The 19,038-nt window shown below is 40.1% G+C and overlaps 2 protein-coding genes across 2 annotated transcripts in view; one reads left to right on the top strand and one right to left on the bottom strand.

Moving 5' to 3' along the window:
- LOC117549564 (carcinoembryonic antigen-related cell adhesion molecule 5-like) overlaps nucleotides 1-19,038 on the bottom strand; it is a 58,959-nt gene that overhangs the window by 26,950 nt on the left and 12,971 nt on the right. The gene's annotated exons all lie outside the window — the stretch shown is intronic.
- On the top strand, nucleotides 1,239-11,613 carry LOC117549595 (keratin, type I cytoskeletal 50 kDa-like). The gene is made up of 7 exons (XM_034221623.1): nucleotides 1,239-1,436; nucleotides 2,126-2,254; nucleotides 6,437-6,519; nucleotides 7,235-7,391; nucleotides 9,478-9,624; nucleotides 10,099-10,230; nucleotides 11,386-11,613. The coding sequence occupies exons 1-7, from the start codon at nucleotides 1,239-1,241 to the stop codon at nucleotides 11,611-11,613; spliced, it is 1,074 nt and encodes a 357-aa protein (XP_034077514.1).

The raw sequence follows: 19,038 nt of genomic DNA, 5'->3' as shown, positions 1-19,038 counted from the left end.
CTGTCTTTAATATAACAACAAAATAAACATAATTGCTATTCAGCATAAAATAATATTCCCTAATAGATGTGTGTGCATTAACTGATGTTAGTGTTACAATTCCACAATAAGACTGAGACTTATTTTTAAAATAAACACCATCTCCCAACGTGCATTGCGGCTAAACCATCCAATCACCGAGCTGAGGATCTTGCCTACGTCTGTTTCCGGTATTTGTTTATGACGATGTGATGTGAGATGTGAGACTGGGTTGGAGAATTGCACAGGGGAAAATAACATATCTATGCCACAATTGTAGATGCAGATTTTGTTAAACTAATACGTTTGCGCTGTGGACCAACACTATAAATTGACGGGGAAGGGGGTAGCAATAAAGATAACACCATTAAACAGTTACACAACATAACAGAAATAATATCGATAGCAGTGTCCCTAGCAACCACCTTGGTGACAATGAACACATTGTATGTACACAATTTTCTGAAGTAACCTTCGTAATAACTAGCAAACTAAAGATCATGTACATCCACTGCACACATCATCTGAAATAACAACTCATATTTCTCACATCAAATGATATCAAACCGCATTTTAATGGCCAAACTAACCTTAAAATAGGCATTTTACACCGAGAATACAACGAAGGTCGGCCATGTTTTTTTTTGTATGCAGAGAGAAATGTGAAGATCACGCGACATAGACGCCAGCCATTGGAAATGAATGGTGACAAAAAACGTAGGGATCTTACAATTTCAGTGGCGTTTTTGTAGAAATACTACGTCCCAATTTGTGGACCAACGTAGTTATTACACGTTTAGATGTGAGATTGGGTTGATCTGCCAGGTGTCCTTTGGCACTCCGGTTACAGAACACAGTGATTCAGAACATCTGCTGGACAAGTGAAAACCTGAATGTTGTTTTCTCACAAGCTTTACAATACGCTAATAACGGGAAGGGCTGCATTGTGTGGAACTGGTTCTAAATGTCATGATTTAAAGGTTAGGATGATTAAATCTGAGCTCCATCAAGACCTGACATACCTGTGAAAGAAACACTTCACACGCAAAGACTGGAGTCTAGACAGCTGCTGAAAGAAGAGATTTAGATGTGCAGCATTAGCACGAGGCAGAAACCAACCTTTAAACCTGTATTTGTGCAGAGAAAGACACTTTAAAGGTGCAGGGAGGACAGATTAGTTTAAATGTGATATTCAGAAGTGAACACAAGTGAGTGGTGAGATGTCACAGGTTCTCTGTGCAGGCAGAGCATCCAATGCAGGGGTGGCTTACCGTGTTCATCATGGACCTGGAGTCTTGGTGCATTACAGCACGGTTCCTGCAGCCGGGGCGCCGGACAACAGCCTGAGCTTCTGTTTGTCCACAGAGAGGCTCAGCATGCAGCAGCTCAACAGGAGGCTGGCCTCGTACCTGCAGCAGGTAGGAGACGCATGAAATGAACATAAAACAAAATGTCTCCTAAGATGCTTCAGCTGCAGCACAGAAACACTACTATTTAACTGCAGCTATGGAGCTTTGTACTGATCTAAGTTGTATGATTATTTCTACATATATGTGCATCAACTTTTTATTCTTTGATGCTTCAGGTGGAAATATTCCAAAACCTTCCCACTCTTCTCTCCAATGTATCTCGCAGCAGCAATAACGCCACTATAACCATTAGGATTTATAAGTGTTTTTTTAAATTATTGTTTTAAAGGGGAAGGATAAAATACAATTAGCAATTTCTCAACAGACTTCTTCTTTGACTGAGCACCGAATGTTGGAGCTTGGCTCACAGCAACACAGGTTATGCCCTATTTATTTGGGTGTTTACATTTTAGAAATGATGGGGGATTAATAATATTTCTCCACGATATTTTTTCCTTTTGAATTTAAGCTTGAAGTTTCCTGTGAAGAACTGTGTAGGCCTAATAGGTTATTAGCTGAAGTACACATATGTAAATTAAATCAAAAAAATCTTTCCATTCTGCAACTTAATTTTTGTCCTTCATTGGATTCCACAGGGCTGTGATATTTGTACTGTATGTAGAGTGATGAATAACAACTTCGATTTGTTTTTTAAATATTACATAACATTGCTTTTCACCTCCGATTGGTGGATGCAGGTCCAGAGTCTGGAGGTGGCCAATCAGAGGCTGGAGTGTCAAATCCAGGAGGAGCTGGACAGGAAGTGTCCCCAAGAACTGAGACAGCTGGACGGACACCTGAAGGCAGTGTCCCTGCTGCAGGGACAGGTGACACAGAGAAACACTAATGATCCAATTAAATAACAATTACAGCAATCTGATCTAATCAATTAACTACCATAAGAAACCCAAAACAACGAAATACAAAATAAATAATAATGTTAATAATAATAATGATGATGATAATAATAATAATAATGATGTTGATTTACTGACAATACAATAAAAAGTAAAGTAAGTAAAAAAATAAGAAAAAAGTAAAGAAAATATGGTAAAATATTTTTAAAATAATAATATGGAATCAAATAAAATAACAAGACAACAACTAGATGAAGGCCAAATAAAGACAAGTTAAGGCTAAATATAGGCCAGATATAAATATAATATTGATCAGATAAAAAAAGGCAAATAACGACCAAATAAAAGCAACTTCAATTCAAGTAAAAGGCTAAATAAAGTACATAGAACGATGAGAGAATGACCAGATAAAAGAAAAATATAGACTGATTACAGGCAAGAAGAAAGGTCAAATAAAAACCAGATGAATGCCAAAAAAAGCCAAAGTAAAAAAAACAAAAAAACAGATAAAGACTAAAGAAAGATAAAATAAGGACCTAATATAGTCCATTCAAAAGCCACTCAAAATAAATTGAAACAAATTACAATCAGTAAATGCCAAGTAAAAATCTGTTTGAATGAAGTAAATGCCAAAGTCGGGCCTGTTGCAGCTTGCAGGGGAATGTAGGTTTAGCATCTTCCTCCGGCGCCGACTCTTCAGGAAATGTTGCTTCTGCTTAAAGGTTAGACAGGTTGAGACGAGTCTGACTATAAAATGTCACGATTCAAAAGTCAGAGATTAAACTTGAACTTCAACATGATCTGATCATTTATCAAAGAACATCCTGAATAGGTGGGGTGAGTGTGAGAAGTGTTTCATTGGATAGTGCCCTCCACAAGCCTGAGGCAGTATTCATCACTTATATATTCTAGTAACTTTCCCATCATAAATAAAAGTCACCTTCATCAACTTTTTTTGATCATCTTGACCCATATTTACCACAGTTTTATAACTTTGGTAGCAAATAAACCACGAATAGCGGTTATCCTTTTTCAAGCAACAATTGAACATATCAGACATCATCATCATCGGCCCCCCATCCCGTATCAAAGACATCCAGAATTTCAACTTCACCATTGACAGCCACACTCTATCTCCCCCCCCTCACATCCGCAACCTCGGAGTCATCTTCGACAGTCAGCTCAAATTCAACCACCACATCAATCACATCACCAGGACCGCCTTTTTCCACCTCAAAAACATTGCCCGTCTCCGCCCATCACTCTCCTCCTCTGCTGCTGAAACCCTGATTCATACATTCATCACTTCACGACTCGACTACTGCAATAGCATCCTCTACGGCATACCATCCAACCTCCTCAATAAACTCCAACATATCCAGAACTCTGCTGCCCGCCTCCTCACCCACACCCGCTCCCGAGACCACATCACTCCCGTCCTCCAGAACCTCCACTGGCTCCCCGTCCGTCAAATAATCAACTTCAAAGTCCTCCTGATTACTCACAAAGCCCTCAACAATCAGCCCCCCCCCCCCCTACCTCACAGTCCTGCTGCACCACCACACCCCTTCCCTCTGCCTCTGCTCATCAGAAGCCAACCTCCTATCCATCCCCACCCGCATCAATCACCGGACCTGGGGGGACAGAGCCTTCTCCGTCGCTGCCCCCTCCCTCTGGAACTCACTCCCACAACCCATCAGAGACTGCACTGACCTCACCACCTTCAAAGAACTTACAAAAACTCACCTCTTCAATCTGGCTTTTAATGTGTGATTGTTTTTGTATTATTTGACTTTAACTTTATATTTATTTGTTGTTCCTTTATTTTATTTTATCTTCACTATATCTGTAAAGCGTCTTTGAGCACCTGTAAAAGCGCTAACAAATTAAATCTATTATTATTATTATTATTATTATATGTATTAATTATCCACTTCACGTATTAATCCCCTTATTAATAAGACAAACTTCTTCAAATCTGATGTCTGTAAGTCACCAGTCACCACGCACGCTGACTTTAATTCTACTGTAACTATAGTTCTTGTCACAAACGAGCTGAGAACCAAAATGCAAAACACGGGAAACCAGGAATAGTCGGTAACCAGCTTGATTATAGGCAAAGGGCTGGTCGGGGACAAACTGGAAGGCAGTAGGCAAAGGGCTGGTCGGGGACAGGCGAAGGTTCCAGGAGTAAGCAAGACGGGAGATGCAGGTACAGGCAGGGTCAGGGAGCAGACAAGGCAAAATAATCCAGGGACAGGCAGGGTCAGGAAACAGGCGAGGCAGGCTGGTCAGAGGCAGACGAGGTCGAAACCGGGAGAGCAATCTGGAAGGAAATGCGGGAAAGACTGGCATGCTGCGAAGTACGATCTGGCACTGAGGTGAGAGTGAAGTGGGCCGAAATACTAATGGAGCTGATGGGTGTAACAGAGTGAGAGAGAGAAACAGGGTGTGACTACCAGGTGACTAAGAAATGCTAATGCAGAAAATAGGTGAGTGAGGGAGCAGACTGTGACAGTTCTAGTTTTCGCCAACAGAGGACAGAGTCAAGGCGATGCTCAGTATCATGAATTGGCTTTAAAGTCCCAATTCAATCTAGTATGTCCTCAAGTCAATACCAACAAGTCAGAAAGTCATGTCCAAAATCAGGAACAATTCCCCAAATCAGGTCCCAAGCAACACATAAACATCGCAAATTAAGACCAACAAATCAAGTCAGCGAGTTCCAAATAAGTCCCAAATCATGAAAAGCAAGTCAAGAAAGAAAGTCTCAAATTATTATTATAACTAGTATTTATTTCCAACAAATCTAAAAACACTTGAGTCGAGAGCAATACGTCTGAAAGTCCAGACAGCAAGTCCCAAATAAACACAGTCCAAAATGATTTCCCATATTCCCAAACTCATTCTAACCTGACCTTTGCAGGCCCCAAATCAGTAACAATAAACCAAAATCAGGTCCCAAGCTAAAAAAACGTTGAACTTAAGACCAAAATGTCCTTAGTCAAGATAGCGAGTTCCAAAATAGATCCAAATCATGACAAAAAAGTCACAAGTCAAGACATCCAAGTAGACCATCTCCAGTCTAATAAGTCCCAAGTCAAAGCAAACCCTGCTTTTTGTTTATTTGACTAAGCATGGGAGCATCATTTCTAATAACAGTCCCAAATTCCAAAGTCATGAAAAAAAACTTCTAAAATGACCTGTGAGTTCTTAAGCTGCCTTCACATGATGTGCAATTTGCTCTTTGCTTACTGCTAGGTTGGGCGCAGAGCCTTGCAGTGAAAACAACTCTTTAAAGGTCACCTATTATGCAAAATCCAAATGTTCATGTCTGTTATACATGATTAAGTGTCCCTTCTGTGTAAAGACATTAGAAAAGTTTCAGAAAAAATATTATCTCTCTTTCTGTCTGAAAATGAGCTGATCAGATTTTGGCCACTTTGTGATTATTATTATGTAACCATTAGCCAATCACCAACCAAGGTAACCCCCGCCCACCTTATCACCTGAATCTCCTCCTAGAGCAGGGGTTCTCAAAGTGCGGCCCGCGGGCCAATGGCGGCCCTCGGAAATGTTTCTGGTGGCCCGCGATAGTTAATGTGACACGCTGAAATGCATGCGTTATATTTTAATCCTCCATGGTTCGTATCTAGTAAGAATTAGAATGGAATTTAAGAATGGTAAAACTGCGCCCCCTGGGTTGTCATTCCTAAATTATGAATGACAGCTTGTGGAAAGTTTGCTAGACTACTGGTTGCATGGCAACTAGGCATCTCGCGAGTTGCGGTAATTGGTTAGTACAATAAAGAAAGGATTTGTTTTGGAATTATTTTGTGTTCCGTTTTTTCTTGGGCGGCCCTCAATCCAATATTGGGTACCTAAATTAGCCCTCACTCATCAAAACTTTGAGAACCCCTGTCCTAGAGCAACAATGTGTTTTTCCCAAACGATTGTTATTACACAAAACAGACAATATTCTTGCAGGTTGCATGATGTTCTTCATTTATTTTCTTTATAGTTGATTGCAGTTAGCAAGATAGTAGTAGTATAGCGCGTTGCTTTGGATAAAAGCCTCAGCTAAATGAAATGTAATGTAACGTTTTATGTGAAATAATATATAGTTGATCACTCTGGCTCTCTCTCTCTCAGATCAGTGATTGTCTCTCGGCCCAGGCTGAGGTGAAGCTGCAGCTGCTCGGTGCAGAGCTCACCATCTTCAAATTCAGCGCCAGGTACATCCAATTTACACTAAAGGTGCAATGATTAATCAATAAATCAATAAAGTTATTTTCATTCTTTAAAGGCTGTTCTCAGCTTTTTCAATATGGTGATTTGCTGCCTTTCTCTTACTTGTAAATCTTGGACTTTTTTCACTTTTTCTGACATTTTACACACCGCCAATAATCTAGAGAATAATCTACAGATCAATCCATGATTAAAATATGCGTTAGTTGTAGCCCTACTGAACATAACAACAAAATCAAACTAAGAGCATGCTGTTGTAGATCACAGGTTCCACAGGTTATTGAGTTTAAAGAGTGCAAATACTTAAACTATATCTCAGCATAACATTTTTAATTTGTAAGAAGACAAATAAAATAAAATAGTCTTCATTCATATCTCAGAAACACAGCATTGATAATATAATTATTAATATCCATTCATATATTAATGTTTATATTATTGTATATACTGTAATACACACATTTTAAAATATGTATTGTTGTTATATATGTTAGTACAATGTGCTTATTGTTTTTCTTCATATCAATATTTCTAAAATATTTCATCCTCTGATCACAAAACACAATTTCAATCCAGGATAAATACAGTTTTCTTGATTCTGATTGATCCAAAATTAAAGTGATTCAGGTTTCAACAGTAATTCACAAACTTTCAACACATGCTCATAAAGAGATTTCCCATCATGCCCTGCTGTGTGAACAGGTGTGACAAGGAGCGTGTGCATCGTGGTAGTGTGGAGGCGGAGCTCGGTGACATGAGGCTGCTGCAGGAGGGGCTGCTGCCCACTCTGCCAGAGCTCCACAACCTGTGGAGAGACCTCACAGAGCGACTGACGGAGCTGCAGAGACAACACCAGCAGGTAACAACACCATATATTACACCATCAGGTAACAACACCATATATTACACCATCAGGTAACAACACCATATATTACACCATCAGGTAACAACACCATATATTACACTATCAGGTAACAACACCATATATTACACTATCAGGTAACAACACCATATATTACACTATCAGGTAACAACACCATATATTACACTATCAGGTAACAACACCATATATTACACTATCAGGTAACAACACCATATATTACACTATCAGGTAACAACACCATATATTACACTATCAGGTAACAACACCATATATTACACCATCAGGTAACAACACCATATATTACACTATCAGGTAACAACACCATATATTACACTATCAGGTAACAACACCATATATTACACTATCAGGTAACAACACCATATATTACACTATCAGGTAACAACACCATATATTACACCATAAGGTAACAACACCATATATTATATAAGATAAGATAAGATAAGATGAACCTTTATTAATCCCCGAGGGAAGATTCAGTTGTACAAAGCAGCTTTCAGGGTAAGCGTGAAAAAAACAGTACAGCAAAGATTCACACAGATCAATAAAATCTAAAATAAATAATAAATAACATAAAATCAAGGAAATAATGATAATAATAATAAAAGACTATGAAAATAGGAGATGAATACAAATAAGAGTATATTTACATATTTGTTCATCATCTAAGTCAGTGATTCTCAAATGGGGGTACGCGAACCCCTGGGGGTACGTTGGGGTACTGCAGGGGGTACGTGAGATTTATAAAAAAATAAAATAAAATAAAAGGTTAATTAAAAAAATAATCTAAGTTAAATAAGTTAAATAGAAAACACAATTTTATATAAAACATTCCTATAACCACCAAGGGGGTCCTCATATAAACATGTCAAATGTGTGTATTGTATTTTATAGTTTTTCACAATAACATATGACTTAAATTGAAAAACTCCTTGGAAAAATCTTTTTTATAAAAGTGTTATGTTATTTTTTTTCATGCATAAAATGAAAATATCCTTAGTTTGTTGTAATGCATACCACGAAGGAGTTAATACATCACACACTGAGGGAACATCACTATATTGTAATTATTTATATAGGCTTTTTCGATCACAAATGTTCGGGATCGGTCAGGGGGTACTTGGCTGAGAAAATGTTTCAAAGGGGGTACATTACTGAAAAAAGTTTGAGAAGCACTGATCTAAGTTATAAAGTGTGGAATAAGTTCAAGTGACAAGTTAACATGGGTTGTGGAAACAGTGTACCACAGCATGTACCACAATTAAAATCAAAGTAGGACTTTCTATGATGCCCATGTCTGATCAGAATCAGAAGAGAATATCTATAATGCATTAGAAACATACTTTTAATGGATTACAATTGGATAATAGATTTGTTTAATTATGGTTATAAGCACTCATAAACATTCATAATGTTTTAGAACCATTATAACACATGATAAAGTATTTCATTATGAGGTCAGAAATGTAAAACTTAATGGCTTAATTCACTGACTTTTTAGGAATAATTATATATATTTTACTTTACTTTAAATAAAAATGACTGTTAAAGACTTATAATCATATAATGATACTTATTATATAATTATTAAAATAACATGATGAGTAATACAAAGAAAAATATGCATTATAAAAGTAATAAATAATGCATAGTAGAAACCGTCTTGTACATTTTGACAGGATTGCATTATTACATTATTTAAATGCATAATTATGAGATAGTGAAGCATTACCAACCTAAAAATATAATAATGTAATGCATCCTATTTAGATTGTTATTATATTTTAAAAGAATACAATGGAAATTGAAAAGGAAATAAGGCATTGTAAAAAGAAAGTGATGCTAACAGGAAGATAGTGATGCATTGTAACATTGAAATGCAATATAATAATACTATAATGCATTATTTATTTACGAGTGCCTATATTTATACAAAGTTTTAATCAGAATACAACATAACGTTTGTTTATAATATATCAGAGACAGGTATGTGATAGATTATTCACATGAAAGTTTACGTGCTGTTTCCTGTCTACCTGTCCAGGACAAGCGGGGTCTCCTCGCCCAGGCGTCAGGGGGTGTTGCTGTGGAGATACAGACGACGGGGTCATCAGATCTGATCCAGCAGCTGGAGCACCTGAGGAGTGCCGGTGAGACGCTGCTCCACCAGAAGCAGTGCTACAACACCCAGGTACATCAACATCTGCAGCACCGGCCCAACCAGCTTAAACCCAAAGAAGAAGAGGTTGCATATTCATTTTATTATGAATTTATATACACTTTTTTAAGTAGCTTAAATTGTTGCCTTATACAATGTCCGAAAATTATTAAACATTCTCTATTTTGCAAAAGCTGAAAACAACAAGTTCTGAAATGTTTGCAAACATTTCTTTAATGATTAATTGATTGATCAAAATAGTATAAAAAGTATATATATTTTTCTGTCTGCAATTTTTTGGAGCTCTAATGTTCTATCACAGTTCTAAACTTAGTGGAGTTTTGGGAACATTTTATAATAACATTTGTAATAAATACTAACTTGATAGTTAAAAAAAACTTGAGCTTATAGTTATTTATTGTTCAAAAATGAAATAAGTACTCATTAACAATGGCATTAACAATGGTTATTACAAAGGGTTATTAATGTTAGGTTTTTTGTGTTCAGATGTCTTTGCTGAGCTCTCCAGCGGTGACCTTTGACCCTCGAGCAGGGTCAGAGGTTGTGCAGGCTGAGGTTGAGGAGCTGTGGAGAACAGCAGGAGGTCTGGAGGAGGAGCTCACACAGCTGCAGGATCTGGTTAGAGACACTTGAAGTTAAAACATTGGTATTGACTGTGTAGAAATTGAGTTGATGAGAGACAGAGACTGACTGTGATTAGGATATAGTCATTAGAATGCATGTGTTATGTTAGATATGTGGTTGTCAACAGGACAAAGCCACACACATGTGATGATCTTATAAACGTTGCATTGCTGCAGACTAAACTGGCTTACAGTATATAAAGAAGTTTAAAACATAAACAGCATTAAAATGCAACATATTGCAGCAGTAATATTAGTCCAGAAACATCTTGTATAATGGTGGGGGACATGTTACTTCCTAAAAATCTAGTGGAGAAAAAGTATAAAGTAGCCTACCCCAAAACTACACTTATGGCGCTTTTCCACTGCAGGACTTGGTAGCCAGGCTCACTTTATGCTGCATTTCCATTATAGTTTAGTAACAGGGGTAGTAACTATAGTAACGCAGTGTAGGGGGGGTGATCGGCTGTTCGACGGGTGGAGCGACACTGCGTAAAACTGCCGTGACGTCATCTTCAAAGCGAACCACAAAACAAAACATCAGCCGTTAGCTGTTAGCACTCAGAGCTCACAGCTCCTCATATCTGTTCAGAAACTAGACAAAAGTTAAACAAGTACAAACCACAGACTGCCTGTGTCATGGTGAATACAGTCGCTGGTTTATTTATGTCGGTATAGGCCGTTGTTGTGAGTGTGGACCGAGCATATACAACGTTAGCTTAGCCTTTTCGATCCGATCTCCATTCAGAAAACACGCATTTTAAAAGGTTTTTCGCCTGCCGTCTGTCTGCAGACCGGTATCAGTATGTTGTTACTTCGGCATCATTTTGAAACGTGTATTACAATTAAATCGAGGTAAAATATGTTCATTTTGTTGTAGTTGTAGCCCCCTTGCCAGCGATTCTCTCTTACCATTCAGCAATCGAGAGTGTTTACGTCACTAGAAGAGCATATTCAGCCGGGTTGTTGGCCCGGTAAGAACCTCGATTTTGGAGGGCCAGAAAAAAGTTGAAGAATAGCCCTGAGCCGGAACTACTCCTAGTGGAAAAGCAAAAAAAAACATGCCGTGGAAAAGCGCCATTAGACTCAGTACTTGAATAAATGTACTTCACTACATTCCACCACTGACCGTATGTGTCTGCCTGTGTAGAACATGGTGTTGGAGGCTTCCAGTCTGCAGCAGACAGAGTCCTTCGGCCTGCAGCTGGTGGACCTGCAGCAGAAAGCCTACGTCCTGTGCAGAGACCTGGACTCAGAGCTGCAGTTTGCAGCTCAGCAGGCTGAAGAGCATCAGGCGCTGCTGGAGGTAAACAGCAGGCTGGAGACCCAGATAGAGGACTACAGGAGGCTGTTGGATGCATCAAGCATACAAGGGTAGGACATAAAGACAATTATATGTGACCTGCTCTATCGAAATCAGTCGCATTGACCCGAAGACACATTTTGAGTTGTATACACTGTTGGAAATCGATATCAGGATTGTTTTTGTACTCCAAATATTTAGCAAAATATCGAGTCATCATTTTGAGAAATAGGCCTTCAAAGTTTCCTCTTCTCTGGAATCCATTGGTCTGATTGATTATTAGCAGCTAATAAATGATCAAAATACTACGGAGGGAAGATATTTTGGATTATTGGTCTGGGGGAAGCTCGCGAGTGTGTGTGTGTGTGTGTTTGTGTATTTTTGCATTTGTGTGTATTGTGTTTGTTTCCCGGGGAAAACACTCACGAGAAACACCGGCTGTTGTTGTGCCTGCTGTGACGTAAAGTTAATCCGTTCTCCGCTTGTAATTATGCCGTCACAAGCTTCAAAGTTGTATTTATCATCTGAATTTGCCGAAACAAGTTTAATATTCTGAAAGCCAAGACTTTGTTTAATTAAAATCAGATGAAAACAAACTCTCACGGACCCTGCCGTGTTATCCATGATTACTATACGCCTTACATTCATTAGTTCAGCCGGAGGGAGGGGAGCGGCGCTGAAGAACAGCAGAGTGTGAGTGAGAGGTGCCATCTTCCCTTTACAAGCTTCAAACATGTATTTATCGTATGATTTTGGAAATAAAAGTTTCAGATTCTAAAAGCCAACACTTTGTTTATTTAAAATCAAACAAAACACCCGAACCCCGAAAAACTATTTTTTCATGCAAATCCACGTTTATTTTTAAATGAGCCGTTGCGACTTCCAACTGATTTCGATAGAGCAGGTCACATATAATGTTTGAAACTTAGTTTGCAAATCATGTTGTTTTGTAAGTTCTTTTTTTAATATTATGTCTTTATATCTCCTGTTCAAAGGGTCTCAGGTCCTCAGTCAATCTTTGCGGCTAACGTCACACCTTTCTGTGCTAAAACCAGCCCACCTGCCTACAAAAGAAACATCACACCAATAAATACATTTAGCGTTCTGGGAGGAAATCTCAGGATGATGGGGGTTCAAACTGTCTCTAGAGGCCACACACACAATGTCATACAACAGCAATCAAAAAACTCACCAATAAAATCGATTAACACTTCAAATCTGACAGGATTATTCCACAAGCCTGAATACCAGGGCACAGGAGCTCTTCCAAAAAGAACCAAGAGCGAATCCATCACCGTCAGCATAACAGTGGACAGAAAGGGCAGTCCTGTGGAGCATAAAGTCCATACTAAAAATTGTGAGCTGCAGAACTCATCCATTGTCAGTACTGAGATCAGCCACGTTTTAGAAGAAGGGGCTGGTGGCAAAGCTTCTAAACCGAAGATAAGTACTGCACAAGAACACACAGCATTGGCAAAACCAGAAGATCTTACTTCTAAACAAATAAACACAGGAACTAGTTTGCAGGCTGATCAAACAACGACCCACGTTGAAACAGAGGTCCCCAAAAACGTTTCTTGTGTAGAACTAGAAGTAAAGCAAGAACAGCATTTGGCATCAACTGATCCCGGTAAAGGAACTGATACAGAGGTAAAAAAAGAGACAGAATCTACAAAGGTCATATCTTTAAGTTTGGAGATTCAAGCAGAAGCTGAAGAAAATGCGGGGACTGTTGCAGATACAGCATTGTTTGCTTCTGGATCTCACATTCTTACTTCTGAGGAGGATCAGGGTAAGGTCTCTTGTGAAGTAGCTGATATTACTGCTTCTAAACTGGAGATTAATACTCCACAAGGAAACACCACATTAGTTCTTGACACACACTCTGCAAAGAGTGCTGCTGTTCAAGAAAATACAGAACCTTTTACCAATAAACAAACTACCGCAGTTGGTTTGCAGGCTGATAAAACAGGGACACACGTTCAAACAAGGGGCCCAAAAAACATTATTTGCGCAGAACAAGAAGCAAAGCAAGAACCACATTCAGCAACAACCGATCCCAGCAAAGAGGCCACTGCAGATGTAAAGAAGGAACCAGAATCTATGACCTTGGCTCCCAAAGATTGCACTGACCAGGGTCCTGCCAAAGTTGTGTCTTTGAGTTTGGAGACTCAAACAGAAGCTGATGGGGATGAAGGGGATGTTGTCGTTACAGCATCCATTATTTCTGTACTTCACATGCATGGGTCTGAGGAGGGTCAGGGTAATGTCTCTGTTGAGATAATCCTGATCGAGGACATGGATGTAGAAACAGAAGAAAATAATGAAGAAGAAGGAGTAAAAGTAGAAGGTACATTCTCCAATGCCGAAAGAAGAAAAGTAATGGAAGAAGCAGATACACAGTCCAGCAATGCAACTGCTTCATCTGGTGGCCAAGACAGCAATTACAACCTTGAAAGTAAATCTCCAAGTAGAGAGATTTTGAAGGACCTTGAATTAGAAGGGAACGTTTTGGTTGGTTTCCATGATACCCTTGAGGAAAAAATGTACCCTACTGAGTCGGACAACGAGATCATTAATATAACAGACCAAGGAGCAGTGTTGAAAATCACAAAATCAAGAAAGTCGATTTTAAGTCTAACAGATTCTGATGTGGCTTTGTGTTTATCTGACCATGAGGAGATTCAGAGTCCAACAAAGCCATTTGCATGCTTGAGTCCAGAAATATGTCTAAGCCCAGATGAGACGGAGGTGTTAATGAGCATGACAGATCAAGTATTTTGCCCAGTTGATCCAGAACGGGATGTTAAAAGTTCTGATTCTCTTATGAGTCCAAATCATCCAGACATATGTTTGAGTCCAGTTGAGGTTGAGGTGTGTCTGAGTCCAAATGGTGAAGAAAAAGACAAAGAAGTCTGTCTGAATCTAACTGAGGCGATTGCACATGTGAGACCAGTAGAGAAATACGTTCAGTTGACAAAAGAGGAAGGCCAGTCTCCGTCCTTTAGTAGCGATCACACTTTGCCAGGAGAGGACAGAAATATAAAAGCCAGCGTTACAGTCAGAGATGGGGACAGTTTGTGTTTTGGATTGTTTCAAAACAGTGGAGGCGTGGAGTTTGGAGGTCCAGGTGGTCGTCGTATCATAGCAGACAAAGAGGGACAACTTGGCTTTGGAGACCTATATCGTAAAAGTGTAAGAGATGTGAGAAATCCCATGGAGAGTTTCAAAGATACAATTTGCATTGCAGATAACAAAGATGTTCAGAATCTAAAGGAAGGAGGCATGTGTGGCTCTGTAGGCCAGAAAGAGATTGCCAGTATGGATGGTAAAGTGAGGGGACAGAAAAACAATGATTGGCAGGTTGCCAAGGAGACAAGTAACAGTGAACAAGTGTTTGTAAGGTCAGCTAGCTTTGTAAGTCTCCCTGCCAATGAAGGATCTTCCTTTAGCGATTTGGAGAGTAATTCAGGAGGTAGTATTATGGCTAGTAGTTTTGTTGGCACAGCTGCAAATTCATCAGGTAGGGTCAGTGGTAATGCGGAAGCTGTCATTACAACTGGGGTAGAGGGAACTTTCAGGCAGGGAAGTGGAGACTGGAGGGTTTATGGCAGCAGTCTGGGATGCACAAGTACAACTTTCCCCAGTACAGGGAGTGAAGAAAGCCTGTCAGGCAACACGCTCCCTGTAGCAAGCCGAACAGAAAAAGGGCGGTTCGGCAGTAGAGGAACTGGGGAGTGGGTAGTTTATGGTGGCAGTCTTGGACGAAAGGGCAGCCTTGATGGTGGCACTTGCTCAGTTGCCTCAAACCCTGCAACAAGTGCACCAGAAAAAATAAGATTTGGCAATAGAGGGAATGGAGAATCGATGGTTTATGGACGTGAAAGCAGCTTGCCCAGATCAGGGAGTGAAGAAAGTCTGTCTGTGGGAAGGATCCCTGCAAGTCCACCAGACACAGGAAGGTTTGGAAGTGGAGGGAGTGGAGAGTGGATGGTTTCCAGCGGCAGTCTAAAACGCAGTGATAGTGTACCCATTCCACAGAGCAGGGACAGCCAGTCCACTGCCATGCACCTTCCAACAAGTCCTACAGGAACAGGGAGATTTGGTCTCAGAGGGAGTGGCGAGTGGAGAGTCTATGGTCAGAGTTCTGGACGTATGAGCAGCAATACCTTACCCAATGCAGACAGCGTAGAAGGACCTTTTATGGCAGTGCGACAATCAACAAGCCCACCAAGAGTGCAGAGGTTTGGCAGTGGAGATAGTGGAGAGTGGAGAGTTTATGGTGGGAGTAGTGGACGTTTGAGTAGTGCCAGTAATGCAGACAGGGTCAGTGTCAATGTGAATGTTGGCAAAGTCATCAGTCCGCCTAGCATCTACACAATTACTGGACGAAGGCTCAGCAGCACTGGTAGTGGTGGCAAGCTCAGCTCGGGTAGTGTTGTTAGGCGCAGTAGCAGCGTAGGTAGTGGTGGTAGTTTAAGTCACTCAGGAAGTGGAAGCAAACTAAGCAGCTCGCCCGGGAGCCACAGGATCAGCAGCTCTGGGAGATTCGCTAGCACTGGCAGCAGCGACTCAACGCCAGTTTACAGCTCAGCAAACGAATGGAGGAGCACAGTGGGGATTGTAGGGCGATCAGGTGGAGGGGGGACAACCAACAGCCAACAAGCCCCTAGCCCCGGGTGGCTGAGCAGTTCACCAGCTGGCAGGAGAGGCATGGGAAGTCCTGGGACCTCATCTAAAAACAGCAGTGGAGGTAGCAGCGACCATAATAGCAGCCGAACCGATGTAAGGATAAGCGGCTCCCCTGGGTCGGGGGGGTACTAAATGCACAGGGGGGAGGGTAATCAGCAGCAGCATCCGGCCGATCAGGAGCACTGGCAGCGGAGCCGGAGGCAACAAGGAGAGAATCAGTGTGTGTAAGATGGCGGCGCTGTCAATCTCTGCAGCAGGAAGGGAGAGAATTCAGGAAAGACAAAGACAAGCTCAACAAAAACAACAACAACAGGCTTCAGGTGAGGGACTAGTTTGAGTTCAAGTAAACCAATATTTGTAAATGTGACCATTGCCGGGAGAAATACCATAAAGATTCTAGTTACTAAAAAACTAATTATAAAATAAACATTGTTGTAAGCCAGTATAATAAATTAAGAATGATCTTTCTCTTGCAGTTACCTCTCCCCTCGTGCAGCGCTGGCTGACCACAGGTGTCGGGGTTACAGGTGGCAAAGCTGACGACATCTTGTGAATGGACCACTAAAGAGAAGCAGTGTGACATCATGTACAGTTATATATGGAAGTTATTATGTGGTATTATGTGGTATATTAGTTCAGCGGTTCACAAGATACATTGGAGGAAAGGAAGATAAACACAACATTTTTTTCGACTTTTCTCCAAGCTTATCTGCTTTAGTGAAATATTTAGTATTAATCGGTAGAATAACTCAACATTAAATATTTAAGTAATTCACAAGTATCTCTAAATTGGATGGAAATCTTTCAACTAATTCCACCACTGAATAATACTGTCTTACATTTCCACATAGGAGTAGTTTAAAATCTGGAGCGGGTTTAATCAAACTTAATAAAGATTATATTCGAATAACAACCATTGTGAAGTTTAAAGGTCCCATGTCATGGCCATTGCTACTGATCATAATTCCATTGTTGAGGTCTACTAAAATAAATGTATATTGTGCAATTTTCCAAACTCACATTGGTTTCTCACAGCATCTCTGTATAGTATGTGTATTCACTCTCTGTCCTAAACGGCTTGTTGGAGCTCCTTCCCCCCCCCCCCCCCCCTCCCTGTGAGCCGAGTGGCCGTCTGCGAGACAGCGAGACACAGCGAAACCCAGCCCGAAACACACACCCGCAGCCTGGCTGGGAGTTTGTGTGTGTGCCCAGGCTGAGTTCCGTGGTGTCTCGCTGTCTCGCCGTCTCGCCGTCTCGCCGACCACACACAAGTGAGCCGGCTCACAGTGTCCCGCCGAGTGTGTGTGTGGTCCAAACGTAACGGCTCTGCGGACGTAACTATACCCGAAATACGTCACTATACCCAAGAAGTAAACAATGGAAAAAGAGAAATCTCCAACGAGGCGTTCTGGGGCAGCACAGACAGGTATTTTCTGTGTTAGAGTTTTACTCGCTGGGTGTACTTTGAGGGTTTGTGACTCTGCAGACCGTTTACATGCATACAAAGCTACATAACACACAAGGGGACGGGTAATAACCAGAAAGCATGACATGGGACCTTTAAAGTTTTATCGATCTTTTTTAAGCGACTTTGAGAGACTTTTAATCATAATCATCACTTTGTCTATTCTCAATTTTTACGTTTTCAATTGTGTGGTGTTTCACAGATATTTATATCAGTTTCTGAGTCTTTGTGTTGCATTCATCTTCACAATATAATCAAAATTCAGCCTCACTTGTCATGTTGATTCTTACTTTTTTTAAAAGATTTAATCTGGTCATGAAGCATTCTCCGTGGTGTTTAGTTTCTGTTTCTCCTCATGCTGTTTTTCTATCTTTCAAACATCATTTAATCTGAAAATGAAGAAGATAAATAACCAGACTCGTGTTCTCCTGCTCAGATAAAGGGTAAAGAAATCAACTCATAGATATCACAGAGAAACTTCCCCAGTTGATTACTTAAATTTAGATAATCAGTTTTCAAAAAATATATGTTTGAATATGCAAATGAGGAATTATCTTATTTAAAGTCTGCTTATTGGCATACATTTCCAGAGCAATGTGAACATTAGATAAAGACAGATTGAAAATTCATATTAATAACATTTTTACTGAGGCAATTTTGGTTATCCCTTTTGTATAATTTCATAAATCAGGAAGCACTGTCAAAAGACATCAGCATTGTTATCCAAAAACGAGTTTGCTCATTAGAAAGTCAGTCTCTTATCTCCTTGAAATATAGGTCATTATTGCTAGCTAGCATGGATGGGGTACATTATAACACCACCACAACAACAACCACAACAACAACAAAAACCCATTATACTTCAAAATGTAAAAGAAAATATCAATAGATACATCAATCTATAAAACTTGCATATCATAAATTGTTTTAATTGAGTTAAACGGTGATAATTAAGTGTGTCAGAAGAGACTCAGTAAATTAGAAATATATAATCCTGTGATGGAAACTTCTGAAGCAATGGAGACAGGATTCAGAGACACAGGGAGAGCGGGAACTTTGATGGCAAACACTGATGGTTTATTTTGAGCTTCGGCCGGAGAATTCACAAGACATATCGTATGCCACGAGTTGACACAGTAGATGCCAAACCAATTCTGAAGATCTCTAATAGAATAATCAACATGCTGCATAACAAGATAAAACAGCCAAAGCACTATAACACCTCTATCAGCTGACGCCAACAGGCAAGAACAGGGAGACAGAACACTGAGAGCACAGCAGCAAAGGCTACAGGTGCCTGAGCTCAGTGAGGTCAGTACAAACTGATTAACTGGGTCAAAGTT

The sequence above is a fragment of the Gymnodraco acuticeps genome, unplaced genomic scaffold, assembly GCF_902827175.1.
Source record: "Gymnodraco acuticeps unplaced genomic scaffold, fGymAcu1.1, whole genome shotgun sequence".
Taxonomy (NCBI): domain Eukaryota; kingdom Metazoa; phylum Chordata; class Actinopteri; order Perciformes; family Bathydraconidae; genus Gymnodraco; species Gymnodraco acuticeps.
The sequence above is the reverse complement of the archived record's forward strand: the minus strand, read 5'-3'. Positions and strand labels throughout refer to the sequence as shown.

Bases quoted from the DNA above. Each gene is read 5' to 3' on its own strand.
- LOC117549595 (XM_034221623.1), top strand. From the start codon at position 1,239: ATGTCACAGGTTCTCTGTGCAGGCAGAGCATCCAATGCAGGGGTGGCT. The intron at 1,437-2,125 runs GTAGGAGACGCA...TGGTGGATGCAG, and splicing joins TGGCCTCGTACCTGCAGCAG to GTCCAGAGTCTGGAGGTGGC. The intron at 2,255-6,436 runs GTGACACAGAGA...TCTCTCTCTCAG, and splicing joins TGTCCCTGCTGCAGGGACAG to ATCAGTGATTGTCTCTCGGC.